At 31.7% G+C, this 19,175-nt stretch overlaps 2 protein-coding genes across 2 annotated transcripts; one reads left to right on the top strand and one right to left on the bottom strand.

The window, feature by feature from the left end:
* Positions 1 to 4,951: 4,951 nt before the first annotated feature.
* LOC134249504 (uncharacterized) lies at positions 4,952 to 14,387 on the bottom strand. The gene is made up of 8 exons (XM_062731849.1): positions 14,349 to 14,387; positions 12,947 to 13,006; positions 12,627 to 12,658; positions 12,156 to 12,363; positions 11,902 to 12,030; positions 11,535 to 11,631; positions 9,498 to 9,604; positions 4,952 to 6,089 (listed from the first exon to the last, which is right to left on the bottom strand). The coding sequence occupies exons 2-8, from the start codon at positions 12,957 to 12,959 to the stop codon at positions 5,998 to 6,000; spliced, it is 678 nt and encodes a 225-aa protein (XP_062587833.1). The 5' UTR covers positions 12,960 to 13,006; positions 14,349 to 14,387; the 3' UTR covers positions 4,952 to 5,997.
* A 1,284-nt stretch (positions 14,388 to 15,671) lies between these two features.
* Positions 15,672 to 18,220, top strand: LOC134249502 (uncharacterized). The gene is made up of 4 exons (XM_062731848.1): positions 15,672 to 15,741; positions 16,649 to 16,710; positions 17,325 to 17,456; positions 17,634 to 18,220. The coding sequence occupies exons 1-4, from the start codon at positions 15,728 to 15,730 to the stop codon at positions 18,218 to 18,220; spliced, it is 795 nt and encodes a 264-aa protein (XP_062587832.1). The 5' UTR covers positions 15,672 to 15,727.
* The last annotated feature ends 955 nt before the right edge of the window (positions 18,221 to 19,175 follow it).

Below are 19,175 nucleotides of genomic sequence, written 5' to 3'. Positions count from 1 at the left end.
GAATTAAAATTTGACTGCATGTTTAAATACACTTATTTGACCATCTTCTCTGGAAATAATAATTTTTTAACTTAAAAAAAGAATCATAATATTGGATCATTTTTATACTATATTTATCCTCAAATGTCTTTAAGGATGAATTTAAAAAAAAAAAAAAAATAAAGTAACTGTGATAAATAGGAAGGGAATATCATAATCATTTCGTCATGCTTAGTCAACAGTTATATTAACCTACTTCTACGAGGGCTGTTTGGAAATTATTGAGACAATTACATTTACTCCATAAAGGATGGAGATACTGTCATGAAAATTCATCAACATTTTATAGAGAACGAATAAAAATCGTATGCAAAATTTCTAATTCCTATGATAATAAGAAAAGTTTCGGTGAAATGATAAACATGCATATGCCTATCGACCCGGAGCAGCATCGATACGTCATTTAACGTCAAGTCAACCGGAGATAGTTTCGCATGCAAAACGATCGGGAAGCATGTATACTTTTCCTTCTTTGTAATTACATATAACAGTACGAAAATCAAACAGTCTTTTTTCTTAAACTTCCTTAAAAATGTATGCTGTTGCTACCAGAGTGTAAAATTTTCATTTGTGGAAAAAGGTGACTTAAAATCATGCAGTGCCGATTTATGCAACGCAGGTCAACGATATTAATACCGTAACGACATTCATACCGTACGTAATAACTGATGGTCGTCCGGAGCTTTTGATTTTACTCTCTGGTTGGATTAATTGTAAAAAAAATGTATACCAATGAAATAACAAACCCTAACTCATTATTTTTTCTCGTTGTTATTGTTTTAGCAGGTCGTTGAGTCTGCAAAAGAGTTCTACATTGCGCTACACAAAATTTTAGTTATGTTCGCTGCTCCGACCTTGACGTCAAAATCCATTTTTTGTTCTTAGCAGATTTCTCTACCGCTCTTAATTTTTTTATGATCTCCATATTCCTGATCAAAATTCTTAAGAATTTGCAAAACATGAATTTGAATTACAGCTGAAAAATTATACACATAAAGACAATTATTTTCGCTATTATTATCGGTCCACGAAGAGTTAGAACGTTGGTGTTACATATTTTCAATATCCGATTTCGAGACTGCTCCGGGTACCCCTACTGATGACGCATTTATATACCATTGTACAGAAAATATTTAATATTTGTAAAATATTTTTTACTTATATTAATTCTTAATGTATGTCAAACGTTTATGCAAAATTTCACCAAATGACGTTCATTAGAAAGCAAAATATACACAATGTCTCAATAATTTTCGAACAGCCCTCGTACAACACTGGTACTTCTCAAAATTTAAAATACTTCGATGTGAGATCTCACTGTCATACTCTTGTTCATGGTGTACAAAACTGTCGATCATCTTTCATCTTAAACATAAAGATATTGATGCAAAAATCATTCTCGGTGTCAAACTCTAAGTTTTTTCTCTTTGTATGTGAATATTTGTGTCTGAGGGTTTGTGTGTGAAAGGTAAGGTTTGTGTATGTAAGCGATCGGGTTTGTGTATGAGAGAGAGAGGATATATGAGAGGATGTCTGTGGGAGGGTGGATGGGTGTTTGAAGAAAGATAGAGATTTGTGGAGATAGAGATTGAGAGATCAGCAAACCCAAAACACTATTTCAAGCGTAAGAGAGAGAACATTTATATATTATATAATATATTAAATATTCTTCTCTTTTTCTTATTTCTACATATTTAGAATGAGTTATGTTATTCTTGATTTCTTATACTCGCCACAGTGTCTGTTAAATGATTCATAAAATTTTGTACACCAATAAAATAATGCAGTGCAAAAATCGATGTAAATAGCCTTTTTCCTTAAATATATCGAATTTAATATCAGAATTATTCATCTTGTAAGATTCATTTAATTTTTTTTCAAATATAACGAACACGTATTTATATTTCAACATTTTCCATTATACCAAAGGTATTTGTACAGCATTATTGTCAAATAATAGCATTTATGTAATCATGTGTTTTATGGTACCAGAGTTTTTGTTTTCTTAAAATCAAAACATATCATATGTAATGTGTATTTGGCGTCTATCGGGGAATTAGCCAAACCTGTGTATATTAACCAATCAGAAGCGTGTATTTTCAGGTGTCTCAGAATAGCGCCACTTCACTGTTTTAGAGGGAAAACAAAAACACGTTAAATTTTTCTACTTAAGAAATCAAGAAATCACCATGTTTTCCTGTGGAAATTGAAAGATTCCTATAGTAGACCATCAGTAAATAGCTTTATCTGGATTCTGGTAGACCTAGACAGTGAAGTAAGTTCTTATTGGTGACTTTTTAACCAACCAGGATTCGACAGCTCCGTCCAAAAAGCCCACAACACGATACGGGGTTTACAGTCACTTCGTACACAAACCAAGTCGTACACAAACCAACTCGTATACAAAAAGTCAACTCGTACACAAAAAAAAGTCAACTCGTACACAAACCAGAAGTCAACTCGTACACAACTCATACATAGGTTTTCCTATGTGGTTTAAGGTAATATTTGCCACAGTTTCCAAATAATTGAGAAGTCAACTCGTACACAAATGTGTTTTGAGTTAACTAAATTAAGATTGTCGAATTCATTCTTAATTCTTAAATTAATTCGTAAATAAATGTAATCATCTTAAATAATTCTTATATTGTCAATTTAAATATTTTGTTTGTTAAATATGTAGTTGAAAAACTTAATTCAAATGGATTTTTAATTGTCAACAAAATTGTTATACGTAGATTTTATATTTTTAAAAAGTTTTCTGTTATGCAAGTAATGCATGTTAATGTAGAATAAAATATCTATAGCATCCTAATTTATTATGCTAAATAGATATATAGTGTAGATAGTAAATGCGATCTAAATGCAATCTAAATACATGGTAAGAATTTAATGGTATACTGTATAACACATTTTTCCTACACTTATCTAAACTTATTTAAATAAAAAAAGTTTTAGAAACTTACCGTCTTGCTGCAGGAAAGACAAATCTCTCTAAACATGGTGAAGTATAAGGAATGAAGAAACTTGGAGACGTTTTCGATACATATAGTATCTCATAATTAAAGGATACCGAATTATGGGCATCTCGTAATTAGCGTTTGTCGCAGATTCAAGAAACCACCGTGCCTGTGTTGGTTTAACAATACTTCTTTGATGTCTTTGATGTTCCTATCAGGGAAGTTGTATTATTTAAATATTTAGGGGGAAAACTTAAAGAAAAGTAACACTTCGCGTTATCAAACATTATTTGTATAAAATTAAATCATAACGATTGTATTATAAATCTTGTGTACGAGTTGCCTTCTGGTTTTTGTGTACGAGTTGACTTTTTGTATACGAGTTGGTTTGTGTACGACTCGGTTTGTGTACGAAGTGACTGGACACCGATGGCGGAAGGTGCGAAGATTCATGTTCGAATCATGGGACATTCATACATTCGCCGGTTAGGCGAATTTATCGCAGCTAATGAAAACTATGCTAATTTACACATTAGATAATACACGATATTTTGTGGACTTTCAAGCTAGAGGGGGGCTAACCTTTCAACGTCTAGCACAGTGCGCGGAATTCACTAATTTCCCCAAACCTCCCCCCGAGGTGTGCTTTCTGCAAATGGGCGGCAACGATTTATGCCGGGTACAACCCCACAAAGTGGTGACAGATTTACTCTCATATGCCCAGTATTTGCGTGACGGCGTGGGAATCAAAAACGTTGTAGTGGGTCAATTGTTACGTTGACAGCCATGGGCGACCAGACCAGGGTATAACGAAGACGTCATATACGTTAACAATAAATTGAAGGAAGGAACTGCTACCCTAGAAAACATTTATTATTGGCAACATCGTGGATTTTGGACGGACCTGTCTTATCTTGGTCATGATGGTGTACACATAGAGGGAACATCCAAACACATGAAAAAATACCTCCACAGCATTCGTATTGCAGTTCTTCACCATTCCAGATAAGCCAGTGTTTTTTAATTGTATTAACTATAGATCTGTAACTCTATTACATGTCAAAATTCAGTATGGTCACACGCAGAGTAGTGTACATTAATTTAATCTCATGCAGAGTAGTCTGATTCAGTTTAAGCGTATGCAGAGTATTGTGCATTATTTTAGTCACACGCAGAGTAGTGCGCATTAGTTATGTCACACGCAGAGTAGTGTACATTAGTCCAGTTACACGCAGAGTAGTGTGCATTAGTTGAGTCACACGCAGAGTAGTGTGCATTAGTCGAGTCACACGCAGAGTAGTGTGCATTAGTCGAGTCACACGCAGAGTAGTGTGCATTAGTTGAGTCACACGCAGAGTAGTGTGCATCAGTTGAGTCACACGCAGAGTAGTGTGCATTAGTTTTATTCATACAAATGTATTAGTCTCTCTCTGAGTAGTATGTTAAGAGATTAATGGCATGTACTTATGTAGAATACTGTGAAAATTTATCTTATTATTGTACTTGGTAGTCATACAATTAAAACAATATGCTTTGGTTGTTGTCACAATTGATATTGCCTATATGTTATATGCATAGTGCATATAATATTTTGTTATTTGCAGTAAAGTTTACGTAAATTTTGATCTCAAACATCTGGGTGCATAAATCTGAGTTGAGTAATTAATAACAGATGCAGTCAAATGGTTCCAAAATTTATTTTAAGATAAAAATATCAAGTTTGATTAGTTATCAATGATATATCGGACTTGACACACACTGAGAATGATGTGTTAAGTCCTGAGAAGAAATAATATCTGTTTGCCTTATTATATATAAGGCACATCTTAGGTTAGCTTAGACATATCATAGTTTATTAAAACAGTGAAGTCATTTTGTAGGAGTCATGCCTAGGAAAAAGACTTCCAAACAGACAGACGGCCAGGGTATGGATGTGCCATCCGCAAAACGTCGGAAGCCAAATTAAGCTTCGGGGGCCACAATTGCAAATTATTTCAATCAGGAAATCAGAAATATTTCATATTGCAAGTACTTTACTTTTGTCTGTTTTTTTCTTTTCCCTAATATTTCAAATTACTAGATGTAAACATTGTTCAGATTCAATTCATTAATATAAAGATGAAGTATTTTCGTGATTTAAAGTAGAAATAACACTTAATCGCTGTTATTAATACCTTTTATCTATGCTTTTGGCAATTCCATTTGACACTTTTGTCTTAGTTTTAAAAAATGCTCGTTACCTCTACTTTTGAACCTTATTTGACAACATTACCAATAGGGAATACAATAAGTTAATCCAAAAAAGGACAATGTGCTTTACATGCAGAACAATTTTATATACATTATCGGAACTTTAAAGTAATTTTAAGCAAGTCTAGTTTTGACAGAGCCTTCAATTTCTGTTTTTAAGGTCAGACGACACGTTTCTCAAAAACATATAATTTTTTCTAAGAATTTGTCATTGAAGTATAAGTACTAAAACAAGTTTGCTCGCAAAAAATTAGAGTATATTGCAAGGCATTTGGACAAGATACCACAGGGTCATATTCTTAGATAACCCTTCTAAGTAATCTTCTGAATGATGTATATCGCAATTTTTTAAGGTACTTACATTCAAAAACATTTTGCAAACAATGTAGAAAATAGAAGGGAATGAAAAAAATGAATAAGTTATGATATAATACCAAGAAATACACAATCTGATAAAAATCAGATCCTTTGATCCGACTTTAATTATATTGAAGAAATACAAAACATATATTTGAGAAATGTGTCGTCTTTCCCTAATAGTATGTTATACATTGTTAATTCTTTTGAAAAGCAAGCACAAAAACAAGATATATTGATAATGGCAAAAGAAAATTATTATATCGAATGCTAATAAAATATAGTGAATAAAGCAAAACAATCTTTCTTTTATGAGATGTTATAAAACCAACAACTGTTATTATAGTAATATCTTCATTTCCTTAACAAAATAATCCTGTAGCAGTTGAAACTAAACCGTTGTTTCTTGATGTTTTTCCTGTTTCAAAGGTGTCGTTTCTGCTTCATTCTTTTCTTTTCGTAGAATTCGTTTCCTCGAAATATCTTTAGAAATACAATTGTACAAAAAAGATAATAACAAATGTTATTATGAATTTTATAAGACATGGAAATTACGTATTCGTATGACTCTAATTATCGCTATGTCATAGTAATTTTCCTTTCAACATATTAGGCATGATGACATTGGATGTCATGATGACATTATGCAATAACATTCTCCATGTTAAATTAAAGTTCAATAAAAGAGATAAAAATCAATTATGTGTGTTCGTTACTTTGTTAGCTATTTGTTTCTCTTGACATCGTATTTCTTTCTGATTTGTTTTAGATTTAAAAACAGAATTTTCAAGTTTATGGACATTTACTAAAATATTGGAACTTTAAAAAAAAACTAAAAAAAAAAAAAGATTTTGGAACTCAAATTGGAGAAAGACTGGTAATTAACTTGTATTCGCTATGAGACATATAATATTATTATCCCCCTCCCTCTTGAAATGTGAAAAGGTAAAAAAAATGTGAGGGGATGGTCGTCCATCTGTATGTTTGTCCGTCCTTCCGTCTGTCCGTCAACTTATCCGCCCGTCTCTTTTGCTTTTGGGTACCCTACTCTTATCCGCAACTCCTCTCATACAATAGAATAAATCTGAAAGCTGAATACGACTTGTAAATAGGCATACGCAATTTTCGATATTATTATCTACGATACCAGCACCAGAATATCTTCTTTATATTTTTTTAACGAGACTTTCACAGAATCTTTGTCATACATAGTGCTGCGTTGTGCATGTCCTATTTAACCTTTTTATCCGTCACATATATTTTGGTTTCTTATATCAAAAAATATGGAAGTTGCCATTCTTTCTATAATATCAAAGAGTACAAATCCCGTACTCGGAACTCCTCCTATGCAACTAAATAAAATTTAGTGATACTTTCACAGATTCTTTATTACATGATGCTATTGTTCAGCTCCTAATTTACTTTTTGATGTTACACTTCTTCCAGAGCAAAACCTAGGCTTTGTCTTTATTATCATATGGGCGGTGGGAGTTTCATTTAGTGAGCTCATTGCTTACAATACTTCTAGTTTTTAAGTTGTGCCTGATGTATGTTTTGAGCATTACATTTATAAAATCCTTAGTTTATTTCATTGATGATCATAAATCTTTCATTCTCCAACATTTGAGCAATCAATATCGGTTTCTTACAATACTTCTAGTTTTTAGCTCACCTGAGCCGAAGGCTCAAGTGAGCTTTTCTAATCAAAATTTGTCCGTTGTCTGTCGTTGTCGTTGTCGCTGTCGTCGTTGTCGTAAACTTTTCACATTTTCATCTTCTTCTCAAGAACCACTGGGCCAATTTCAACCAAACTTGGCACAATGTATCCTTGGGTGAAGGGGATTCAAAAATCTTTAAAAATCTCCTTCTCCAGAACCACTGGGCCAGGAAAGATGAAACTCATGTGGAATCATCCTCAGGTAGAGCAGATTTAAGTTTGCTCAAATCATGACCCCCGGGGCAAAGGTGGGGCCAAAATGGCTGACCCAAGTTTTACATAGGAATATATAGGAAACATCTTTAAAAATCTTCTTCTCAAGAACCACTAGGACAGGAAAGATGAAACTCATGTGGAATCATCCTCAGGTAGTGCAGATTCAAGTTTGTTCAAATCATGACCCCCGGGGCTAGGGTGGGGCCAAAATGGCCGACCCAAGTTTTACATAGGAATATATAGGTAAAATCTTTAAAAATCTTCTTCTCAAGAACCACTGGGCCAGGAAAGATGAAACTCATGTGGAATCATCCTCAGGTAGTGTAGATTCAAGTTTGTTCAAATCATGACCCCCGGGGCTAGGGTGAGGCCAAAAGGGCCGACCCAAGTTTTACATAGGGATATATAGGGAAACCTTTTAAAATCTTCTTTTCAAGTACTTCAAAGCTATGATTAGTGATATTTATATGGAATCATCCTCAGGTAGTGTAGATTCTAGTTTGTTCAAATGATGAACGCCTGGATGGGGGAGGGGGGGGGGTGGAGTAAATTCAAGCCTGATGTGCTCAGGTGAGCGCTATGGCCCCTGGGCCTCTTGTTAAGTTTTGCCTGCAATATGTTTTGAGCATAACATTTATAAAATCCTTAGTTTATTTCATAGATGATCAGAAAACTTTCATTCTCCAACATTTGAACAATCAATATCGATAAAGATTTATTCATCATTAAGGTCAAGATCTAGTATATGTATTTCTACAACTACTAACTTCTTGGTATTGGCATGAGGTCAAAATTACTTTTTACTTTATTTTCCCCGTACTTTACGGCTCTAATAGAATTATGTAGAAAGTAAAGTGTTTTCATGGAATTCAATTTAAAATTACATGAAAAGCAGTCCCGATACCTATATTAAATTTTACATTATTTTAAAGAAGAGGCCATGAACATATAAATTACCGTTTTCCGAAAGACTAGGCAATCTGGATACATTTTCGTTGCCTGATAAGGAAAAAACTCCTTTATCCACGTCTGGACTTCTTAATTTTTCATTGGAAATGAGAGTTTGCATATGATTTTTCATCTTGTTTACGTACAAATTATACCCGAAACACCATTTTTGACCAAGCTGAAGTTATAAAGCATCATTCAAGGAATTTATTACTAAAATTCGATGAATCTGTAGGCATCTTTCATTTACTAGATCTTGACCTTGATGCATATGAAATTAATTGTGAAAAACGAACAGTTTCTAAGGTAAAAAGTCAATTTTAACAATACAATTCAGAAGCAAAATAAACAAGGATATCCAAAACAACAGAAATGGCATCATGTGCCATGGAGGAGTGAGCATCCCCTGCCGACTATTCATATCTGCCAAGTGCTCCTTGACATAATGGAAAAACGGAAAACATATATAATTCAGTTTGTAAATAATGACCTTACAATTCGCATGAAAAACGCCAGTCAGCATTTGACCCAATGACAGGTTTTGCTGACAATGCCACTGAAACTTGCAAAACAATGACTTCAATCGAGAATGTTGATAACCTTATTTACAGCACTTTCAATTAAGTGAGTTATTGTGTATTGAAAGTAATTTATATCGGGATTGATACCATTTTCTGGTTTGTAATTATAAGAAGAGTTGTGCGATTTCCGCTCTGAGGTACACTGTCCATTTAATTTGAAGAATATCGTAAACGAACTATGTGAAATATAAGAAAACCATAATAATACTGTATACAGGGAAATTTTCGCCCCTTTCGCCCTCTTCCTGATTGGGCGAATTTAAAACGGTGCGAATTGAAATTACACAGCATAATTTCTTAAACAAATCTATAATTGGGCGAATTTAAAACGGGGCAAAATTATTCGAAAGTGCAAAAGGGCGAAAATAACACTGTATACAGTACTTAAAACTGTAAGATAGCATAAAATTGTAGTGATGTCAAACTCACAGTCCATCAGCAAAACACCCGCAAGGAGGATTATGGCACAAATACACCATACCATACCGGCCGATAAAATGAAAATCAAAATATCCTTGACCATGAATGATTGTTGCCTACAAAAGATTTTTAAAAATCTTTAAAAAATCGTAAAAAATTATAATCTGTCAAATTTGATATACATTTAAAACTAAGTAATTGTCTTTATTGTAGATAAACAAAGATACACAGCGGGTTTCTGTAAATGTTCAACCAAGCCCCTTTCTTTACTCTCACTATGATATTAACAGTAGTGAAGGAGAAACTTCAAGAGTACTGTGCAACAATATATAAGAGAAGTTGTGTAAATCAGATGAGTATACTGAAAAATTAAAGGAACTATTTGAAAATTTGAAATCACAAGATTTTATCAAAATAAACAGCTTAACAACTTACGACTTTTCAACTTTATACACAAACATTACCAACAATAAATTAAAGTCCAGGCATTTTGATATCATTGACAGCTGCTTTTTCAAGAAAAATAGAACTCTTAAAATGTCTTACCCTGTCATTGTCATTTGCAAAATTATTTCGTTAAAAACATTCTAATTGTGCACACAGGTACTCTGAGGTTTTGATCAAAAAGATGCTTGATATTCTGAATGACAATATCTATGTGGTTTTTGAAGACCAGATCTAATATATCCCTTTGAGCTTGATGATACCACAGAGTCTGATACATCTGTTTTATATTTAAATATTTTAATTGAAAAAAAACGTTAATGGTAATATAACAACCAAGCTCTATGATAAACTTGACGACTTTAACTTTTCTATCGTCAACTTCCCTTACTTGGAGCACAAGGCGGGTTTGAATGTTGGCAGGAGATGCTCACCTGATTGCACCTCTGATGTTTTGAAGGTCCGTGTTTGTCTTTTCCTATTTGTATTGTTTTATGGACTTTTGAACTTGAATAGTGTTTGTTATCTCCATATATTTAAATAATTAAAAACTGTCAAAATTTTCTATTCTGAAGTTAATGTAATCGATAGTGCCCGGCACTCAGGGCCATATATTGAGCAACGATGGTTCTTTTTCCTGCTTGTCTTGATATGGGGCCTCGGTTTTTTTTAAAAGGTCTCACCCGAAGGACCTGCAAATTTCACTTCAAAGTACCAAGCGCATGGCGAAGGAACAGTTGCTACCCATTTTTTTTTATCGACTTAGGTCAGTCGCGGCTGAGATTCGAACTCACGACCTCCCGATCACGGATCGAGCACTCTACCAACTGATTTTTGGTAATAAGAAAAAAAGAAAGAAATTGTAGGAAAGGGGAGTCTCTTTACTATTTTTCCTAGGTTCTGGGCTAGTCTTGATTTCGAAAAAGGGCTATGGAGCATGTGTATTTTCTTGCTAAATTTTTTTAATTTTTTTTTTAATGTTGCGGATAAATTACCAGTATAATAACTGAGAGCAGACAAAGTTTTGTACAGTGCCAATACTTTGATGTTTCCTTGCGTATATTTTTGCTTTATGGTGATTTTTTTTATTGATATTGCTTGCAGGTTAGAATCTTATGGGTGCCCCTGACTGCTCATATACTTACTATCAATTTTAAATGTAACTCGTAAATCGTAATTCTTACTAAAATGCACTTATGTACTTCGTTCACGTATACATTTACGAGCTACGACCTACAAGTGAAACGATCGCGAGATCTTCTCCTAGGTACCTTAAATGTTAAACTTTTGACATTGACCTTGGAGGTTGACCGACTTTGAAAAAAAAACGTAAATCGTATATTATAGCTTTTAAAAGATTAGTACTTGGGTTTTCATTTTTCAAATACATATGCATTGACAGAAGTCCTTTGTTTGGGTAAAAACATGTTCGATCTGTTTAACTTGACCTTTGATTTGGTCTTGCACTTGAAAATCTCTACCCTCCTCAGATGCTGCTACACAAGGGTATCAATGTTTCACAAACACGATTGGATTTTTTTTATCATGAATGAAGATTGGAGTATCCACACTTCAAGTGCCAATTGTCACACGTATTATTACCTGTTCATAGTGGAATTTGTTAAGGTTGTATTCATTCCATATTTGTCTACTTCTTCAACAGAGTTAAATTTCGAGGACCTGTTGTAACATTGCGGATCTGCAATAAGAAAAATGTACATAATTATCAAACTATACTTTAAATATCATGAGAATAGTTAAAAAATCCCATCCTTTGCTAAAGTGATTCACTACTATTTTACTGATCAATATGATATGTGGAATTTTGTCAGAAAGTTTTTTGGAGAAAAGTTAGAATCAAGATAATAAACACATTAAAATGAAATTTAATTATCCATTCCTTAAACAAATAACAAACATATGACTAGATACACGAACTTTAAATAATTTGATAAATAAATGAAATTACACTTGTACATATCAGACGAGAAGTAAACATGTGGACACGGATTGGTGTACGTATCACAGTCTGCCAATGGATTGTACCGGTTAGCCTGTATTACCATTCCCTCCTTGTTATACTCGGCACATCGTTTCCCTATTATGGATTTAAAAGAATTATTTCCCTATAAAATGAGTCTAAAACAAATGCTTTTTGAGAAACTATGGTAATTTTTTATTTCGTTAGAAACATAATGATTAAGCTAAAAATCCGTGTCATACCGATAATATTCACTCTCTCGGCACAGAATTCTACGAAATCTTCCATGTTCGTATCCGGAAGACAGTGGTATTCCATTTCACCACATTTGTCTTTACATTTCAATCTTTTTGCTGCTTCTTGAAGTTCTTTCTCTGATGTTGGGCAGCCTTGAATCTCTTGAGGCAAATCAATACTCGGGGAGCATTCAAGCTTCACTTCCCTGTACAGCTGGGAATATATAATTCATATTTATAAATGATTATAATTTGCTATATTTTTAAAATCAAAATAAATATTAATTTAATGTCACTATTTTAAACGGAAAAAAGAAAATGAATTCTAACTATAACATGATTATTAATTTTTTTTTCGAGAACATAGATTGTGCATTGATACCCACAAAATAGCACTGAGTATATAATCCGACGCATGTTTTTTTTTTAATGAAAATGTGTAAAAAATGAGTAAAAAATGTTCAAATAGATACTTACCATGCATAGCACAGCTGTAAAAACTGTTATTACTGAAACAGTAACAAAATCATTGAAAGTCTTATTTTTTATCCTAGTATGGAATTTCAAAAAAATGTACACTGAGTCGTCGCAGATTTTTAAAAAAAATTCTTTTATTATCATATAAAAAAGCGCATTAAACTCTTTCCATAATCCCTTTAAAGCTGTATTTAGGCTTTAAATTACTTTTTGTTGTTTGAATTTTTAATGAAATCAATCACTGTTTGTTGTTTTTACTTTTTTTTCATTTTTAGCTACATCTTGTGTGCTTCGATTCTGAATTAAAACATATTAGATACCATTTTTGTTCATTGTATTTGCCTCAAGAGAAACCAGGCTGCTGCTGTCTTCATGATCTTCTACAAAAAAGTAAATATGTTTAATTAAAAATAAGATCAAAAATACAGAAAGAGAAAGACTTACGTGATGTACGATGCAGAAATTTTTACAATTATATACATTTCGTGAAATACATAAACATATAATTATATTTAAAAGTAAAAATCCAAAAATATCACAAAACATTTACTGCAAGCGCTAAGAGCCGAACATGACGAAAACGCTTGCAGTAAATGTTTTGTGATATATTTGGATTTTTACTTTTAAATATACCAAAGACTGTACCGATTCTTCATTTTAATTTGAAATCATATAATTATATAGATGATATAAATTAATTAGTGTTAAGTCAATAAAAGCATAAAATAAGGTAGTCGATTTCCGATGTACTCTATTACAGGATGATTTAAATTATCTTATACAATTTTGACTTTCAATTACGTTGTAAATAATAACTTGTTGCTGTGCAAAATGTGTACTACTTTCTCCATATCTCATGTACTACTTTGCTTGCTAAAATATTTTGTGCAACGTCTGCAGTTAATCTGGGACGATAAATACAGGACAGGAGGGCTATTAACGACAGTTATAAAGAATTTTGTTGTGGAAACAGTGAAAATTATGTGCGAAATACACGGTTAGTATACAATTGATCTAAAATTTTTAAAAACATGGAGAAATATATCGACAAACAGCACATTTTTTGTGCGCAATATATACACCTTTTTCATTGGGTGGCACTGTACCTCTCCGGGCCGTCAACATGTTGTTTTTTTTCAAAGAGCAACAGTTCTACAGCTCGACAAAAGGGACTTTTTCATTGCATTTTAAAATGCACACGATATGTTTTTGTGCAATACTTTAAATATCTTTACAACAGAGAAACTTATCAATGGAATTTATATCCAATTTGTTTGATTTTTTTTCCAATCGTGCGAGGGCATATATTTGAAAAATATCATTACCCAGAGGAGTTCTATATAATCTCAATTGATGATTTATTAATGTATTAATAATACTTTGGTGTTTGTTAATATCGTTTTCAACAAATAATTATCTAAATAATTTAATATTTAGTAGAAAAGAAGGCAAAGAAAAGCTTAATATTTTGCAAAAATTGCATTGTCATTCAAATGGAAAATTTATTTAAACTGCGCAGAATGCACCATTCGGCCATTTTTTTTTATTATCGTCTATTGTCCCAGCTTTCTGCATAACTTTGAGATAAAGAAAGTTAATATATGCTTACAATTTTGTCTTGCAATATATTAGTTGTTTAATATAAACATAAAATGAGGTGAGGAATTGTAATTCAATAATTTTTACTTATTTTCCTTAAAATTACTCTAGAAGTGATCTTACCTGTGACGTGTCCTTTTTTTCTTTACCCGGATGTTATTGTCTGTTTTTATTTTTAGATTTTAAATAACACCTGTCTTTCATTTTACAAAACGAAAAATAAATATTTAAATTGATTATAAAGCATTTTCAAAAGACAATTGCTTTAGAAAGAGTTACTTATCATTTTAACAATACTGAATGAAATGAAAACTATGGACATAGGTAAGCGTGCGACGAAAAAGTACTTCACATATTTTTTTGGTTTTTGTAATTAGTACGAATAAATGATAAATGATATAATAACAACAGTGATAAAACTACTTTCAAAGCATAATAAATTTATTTTTTTTAAGTCTTAAAATGTAAATTTAAGTTTGTTTAAAAGGGGGAAACCGGGGTTATTGTACTATATAAAGTTGTATCTATAATAACGAAGCTCTGCACTCAGAAAGTGCCAAAACAATTATACAGTATGTACTGTCCGATCCTATTCACCTGAACGTTTGTGAATAAAATATTGTTTTAAAGAAATCGTAAGTACTTTAAGGTTGTCTGATATAAATAAAAAGACAGATCTACAAAATTAAATCAGCAATTTAAGTTTACATGCAAGAATTATTCACGTATCTTTACAAAATGCACTGGAATTATAGTTTTATGCTGCTTTGGTTTCTTAGTTATAAAAATTTGTTGTTTTATTTAGTTTTTTTTTCTTATTAAGTTTACATTTATTATGTTTTATTTTTCATTTTAATGTTGTTAATTTCTTTGTTTTAAACCTATATACATATTGATTGACAGGTTGTAATGTTAAAATTGTGTAAATAATAAAAATCCGTGGTGTGATGCATGTTTTGTTCTGGAATTAAAGCTTGATTTGAAAGTCACATGCATGGAGCAAATAAAGCCACATAACAACACAAACGTATTATTTTTGTGCTTTTTAATTAGACTACCGATTGTTATATTTTGTTTGAAGCAGAATTTAAAAAAAACTTTAAAACGACCAAATTTTTTTTTGATAACCCACGAATCAACATTTAGATATATCCATGACTCTAGCAATTAACAATTGTTATTTTCGTTCATTTTTCATATGTCTCTATAAAAATAATACCCACCAGAATCTGGATGTTGCATATTCAAGTATTCAAATAATTATTTTTAATTGATATTTTGAATTACTCACCGTTCAAATGCAAATATCTGTTATTCTCGTTGAAGTTCAGTGAAGACTTTGAGGAAATAATATATAGCATTAATATACATATAAAGTACCAACATGCGTTTCAATTATTGTTATCAATGTACTTCACTAATTGTTATCTATAAGGAAGATAATGACACAGTTTTTACTTTTTCGAATTTTGAAAATCTTAATCTCTCTTGAATATGTACGGATGGATTGTTCTGGGTACGTTACATTACATTTATTTTTTGTAGAAAAAAGTTCTCTACAATCATTTCTGTCTGTAGTTTATTGTAAAATGATAAATTGAAACGCCTTTAGTATAATTGGCGTATTAAAACACTCTAATAATATTTTAAATTTTTAAATTATACATTTCTATGATATTTCATAACTGTGGTAACTTAATATTGCCATTTAAATGCAATAGAGGATTGAATTAGTTTTTGATAATATCAATTTAAAATGAAAATCACTCCACTTTGATTTCTACAATGTTTCACTGCATATGTCTGCATAAACTAAAATTTTCTCGAGACACATTAGTGGAATAGAAAACACAATTTTCATGGATAATTTTTTTCTTTAACCTCAGTCAGAGTTTTATAAACTTTAGATATTTACGTGAATAAATCAAGCATGAATAATTTAAGTAGGTCATATGAAATGTATAGACATACCAGTATTCAAGCTCAAAAGTCCATCTAACAAAATATTTTTTGAGTACGCAGTATAGTTAATATACCAGATTCAACCATTTGCACTTATTTGTGATTAAAAACAATCTTAATTGCAATGGTATTTTAAAAATTATTTTCCTAAATATGACAAAGTAGCTTTGATTATTAACTAGATATTTAGGAGGATTAGTTTTTTTTCTATTTAAACTCGTCACGTAATGTGACAGCCGCGTGAATTTAGAAGTCATACTTACAATACCTAGGTCACTTATAAATTTACGCAAGGGCGTAATCAAGTTTGAATTATTTAAAAAAAAATACTTCTGAAATCATTGAAGTTTGTGAAAAGTGTTTCGATCCCACAAGTATATTTTTTGTACTCTGTCTACCTACCTAATCATGAACAAACGTAAGTTTTAGTTTGAATTCACTTATCATATTACACTTCTTAGGACTGATGGTTTTGTTTGCTGTGACGGATATTTTTGGGATGAAAGTCTTCAAGCCTGCACAGGTTAGTGTAAAAAATAATTTTTTGAAAATACAGAAATTTATAGTATCTTGAATCTTTTCTGCAGAGAACTTTCTTCGCAGGACAATGCAACAGGGTAAAAGTTTGCCTACAGATTCAATTTTTTGTATAGCGATTCATGAATATAATGCCTAAATGTATCAGAAAATGTACTAGGCTGTTACCGAGAAAAAAAACTTTTTATATTGCCATTTCTTAATTCGTGAGAGGTGCCCAATTTTGAAATTTGCAATTATTGCATGAAGAACTAGACTAAGTGTTTGTTAAATTCTTTGGATATTTATTTAGACAAATATGCCATATATGAAAACTATTCCTGATACAAACTTTTGGTGTAATATGTCCTCACACTTTTGACTTCGTTCAAAAGTCTTATCAATGGACCAATAATAAATACCATTCAAAACCTTCGAAGAAAAGTTTACCCACTTAATTGCAAAAAAAATTTAATATTTTTAATCCAAATTAACAACAAAAACAAAGGAAAACCTGAATAAATGTCTTTTTAAAAATCTTAGCGCGATTTTGATGTCTGTTTAAACCTCTTATTATATTACTAAGTATAGTACTTAGTATAACTTGTCATTTCTTTAAAGAGTGCACACCAGGGTTCGTTGGCATTGGATGCAGTATCGCTTGTCCATTTCCTCTGTTTGGAGCCAAATGTATAAAAACATGTTTTTGTCCTCCAGAAGACTGCAATGTCTCGATTGGGTGTCCTAGCACAAGTAAGCATTTATCTTTGCAATTAAAAAAAAAACTTTTCTAGAGATCATTGTAATAATGAATACGACAATGTAAATATTTACATTGTCTTCTTTATTCTATAGCGTACGAATAATCTTAATTGTTTCACAAAATGTTTCTTAACCTGGTATACAACGTAGAAAATGCTTTATTTCTAGATCAATATTCAACCTTTTGGACAACTCGTTTATTCGAAAAGACAACGAGTAAAATTGGTACAGAAGATACGCACAGAACAACAAGTTTAATATTGCAATATAGTACCTCTTCTACCACTGTAAACCAACGCCTGGGAGAGTCAAACCAAAATATTACAAATAGCCCTATTTTCTGGGGACTTTTTATATGCAATGGTACAATATTGCTTTTGGTGGCCACTTATATATTTTATCGATTAAGAAAGACATGTACATCGAAAACAATTCAGTCAAAAAATGCAGACCTGGTTAGCACAGTACATATAAGCTCTGCTATTTCAAACCGAGAGAGCAGCTACGTGGCCACAGAAGAAAGTAACTTGGTTTCACATTATAATCAAATCTATAATGAAATCGAAAAATCAAGCTCAGAGGAGGAATCCTCGTCAGTTTATAACCAGACTATTGAGATTTTAAGGGAAGATGATCCACGAAAGTGTGCTTCAAAAGTCTATACCAAGCAGGAAACAAATTTGGAAAGGAACAATGGAGGTAACAGAGAAAGAAGAGATATAAATGAACTTTATTTGACTGTCATTTCTAGCTAGAGTTATCACACATAGCGAGGAAAAAATGCATTTGAAAATGGATATAATTTTTGCCATTGGTGTTTTGTGCACTTTCGTTTCAAATGTTTTTCCAGCCATGTAACTTTGTAAAGCCTACTAGATTAAAATAATATAAAAATCATGTTTGAAGAAATGTCAGGAAAGTCAAAATTAAAAAAAAAAACAGCATTGAATTGCTATTGCATTTAATGCAACATTCAAACATCCGGATGTTCTTTGATCAAAATTTCAGAATGGATTTTCTAGAAAATATTTCCGGATATAGGAAACATGCCAATCTCATGAAAAATAAAAACATAAGTGGTTAAATTAATTAGTATTTTAGATATATAAAAGTTCTGTATATTTAACACGTCGTATTAAAAATTGTGCAAATATTTCCTTGCATTGTTGTCAACATGGACTTTCATGTAAAGCTTAATTTTAAAACAGTAATTTTATCAGATTTCTTACAGGGTAATTGATGGAATAATAACACAATAATACTGAATCTCTCTCTCTCTCTCTCTCTCTCTCTCTCTCTCTGGAAAATAAAAAGGAGCTTTAAAACAAAAATTTCATTCACAACAGTAAATTGTTTGTCAAACTAAGATAGAAGGATTTCATTTTCATATAATATAGATTGAAGTGATTATGTTTTTGATTTATCAGAAAAGACAAATTATTTTATTCGAAAAACTATGTTGTTTCCGTATCTTCATTTTACGTATCCAATGTACCTCATTTGAACGTCTTTGTCCACTACACTTCTGATCTATGTCAAAATCGTTTTAACCAGAACGAAGAAAAAATGTCTATCCCTAACAAGACCTACAACTGATCGTTTTTTTTTCTGGTGAACATTTTTCACGCAGGGTTTGCAAATGTAAATTGTGTAAGGTACAGCATTATTGTTAAATCTTTAGTTAAAAGAAATCTCAGCCATCAATGAAGA

This window comes from Saccostrea cucullata, unplaced genomic scaffold, assembly GCF_032062105.1.
Source record: "Saccostrea cucullata isolate Sc308-1 unplaced genomic scaffold, CSIRO_AGI_Scuc_v1 ctg1014, whole genome shotgun sequence".
Classification (NCBI taxonomy): domain Eukaryota; kingdom Metazoa; phylum Mollusca; class Bivalvia; order Ostreida; family Ostreidae; genus Saccostrea; species Saccostrea cuccullata.
The sequence above is the reverse complement of the archived record's forward strand: the minus strand, read 5'-3'. Positions and strand labels throughout refer to the sequence as shown.

Excerpts from the sequence above, each read along its gene's own strand:
- LOC134249504 (XM_062731849.1), bottom strand. Across the intron at positions 12,364-12,626 it reads TTACAGCTGTGCTATGCATG|CTGTACAGGGAAGTGAAGCT; the intron begins GTAAGTATCTAT and ends ATATATTCCCAG. Across the intron at positions 9,605-11,534 it reads ACAAATTCCACTATGAACAG|GCAACAATCATTCATGGTCA; the intron begins GTAATAATACGT and ends AATCTTTTGTAG.
- LOC134249502 (XM_062731848.1), top strand. Across the intron at positions 16,711-17,324 it reads AAGTCTTCAAGCCTGCACAG|AGTGCACACCAGGGTTCGTT; the intron begins GTTAGTGTAAAA and ends ATTTCTTTAAAG. Across the intron at positions 17,457-17,633 it reads GATTGGGTGTCCTAGCACAA|ATCAATATTCAACCTTTTGG; the intron begins GTAAGCATTTAT and ends CTTTATTTCTAG.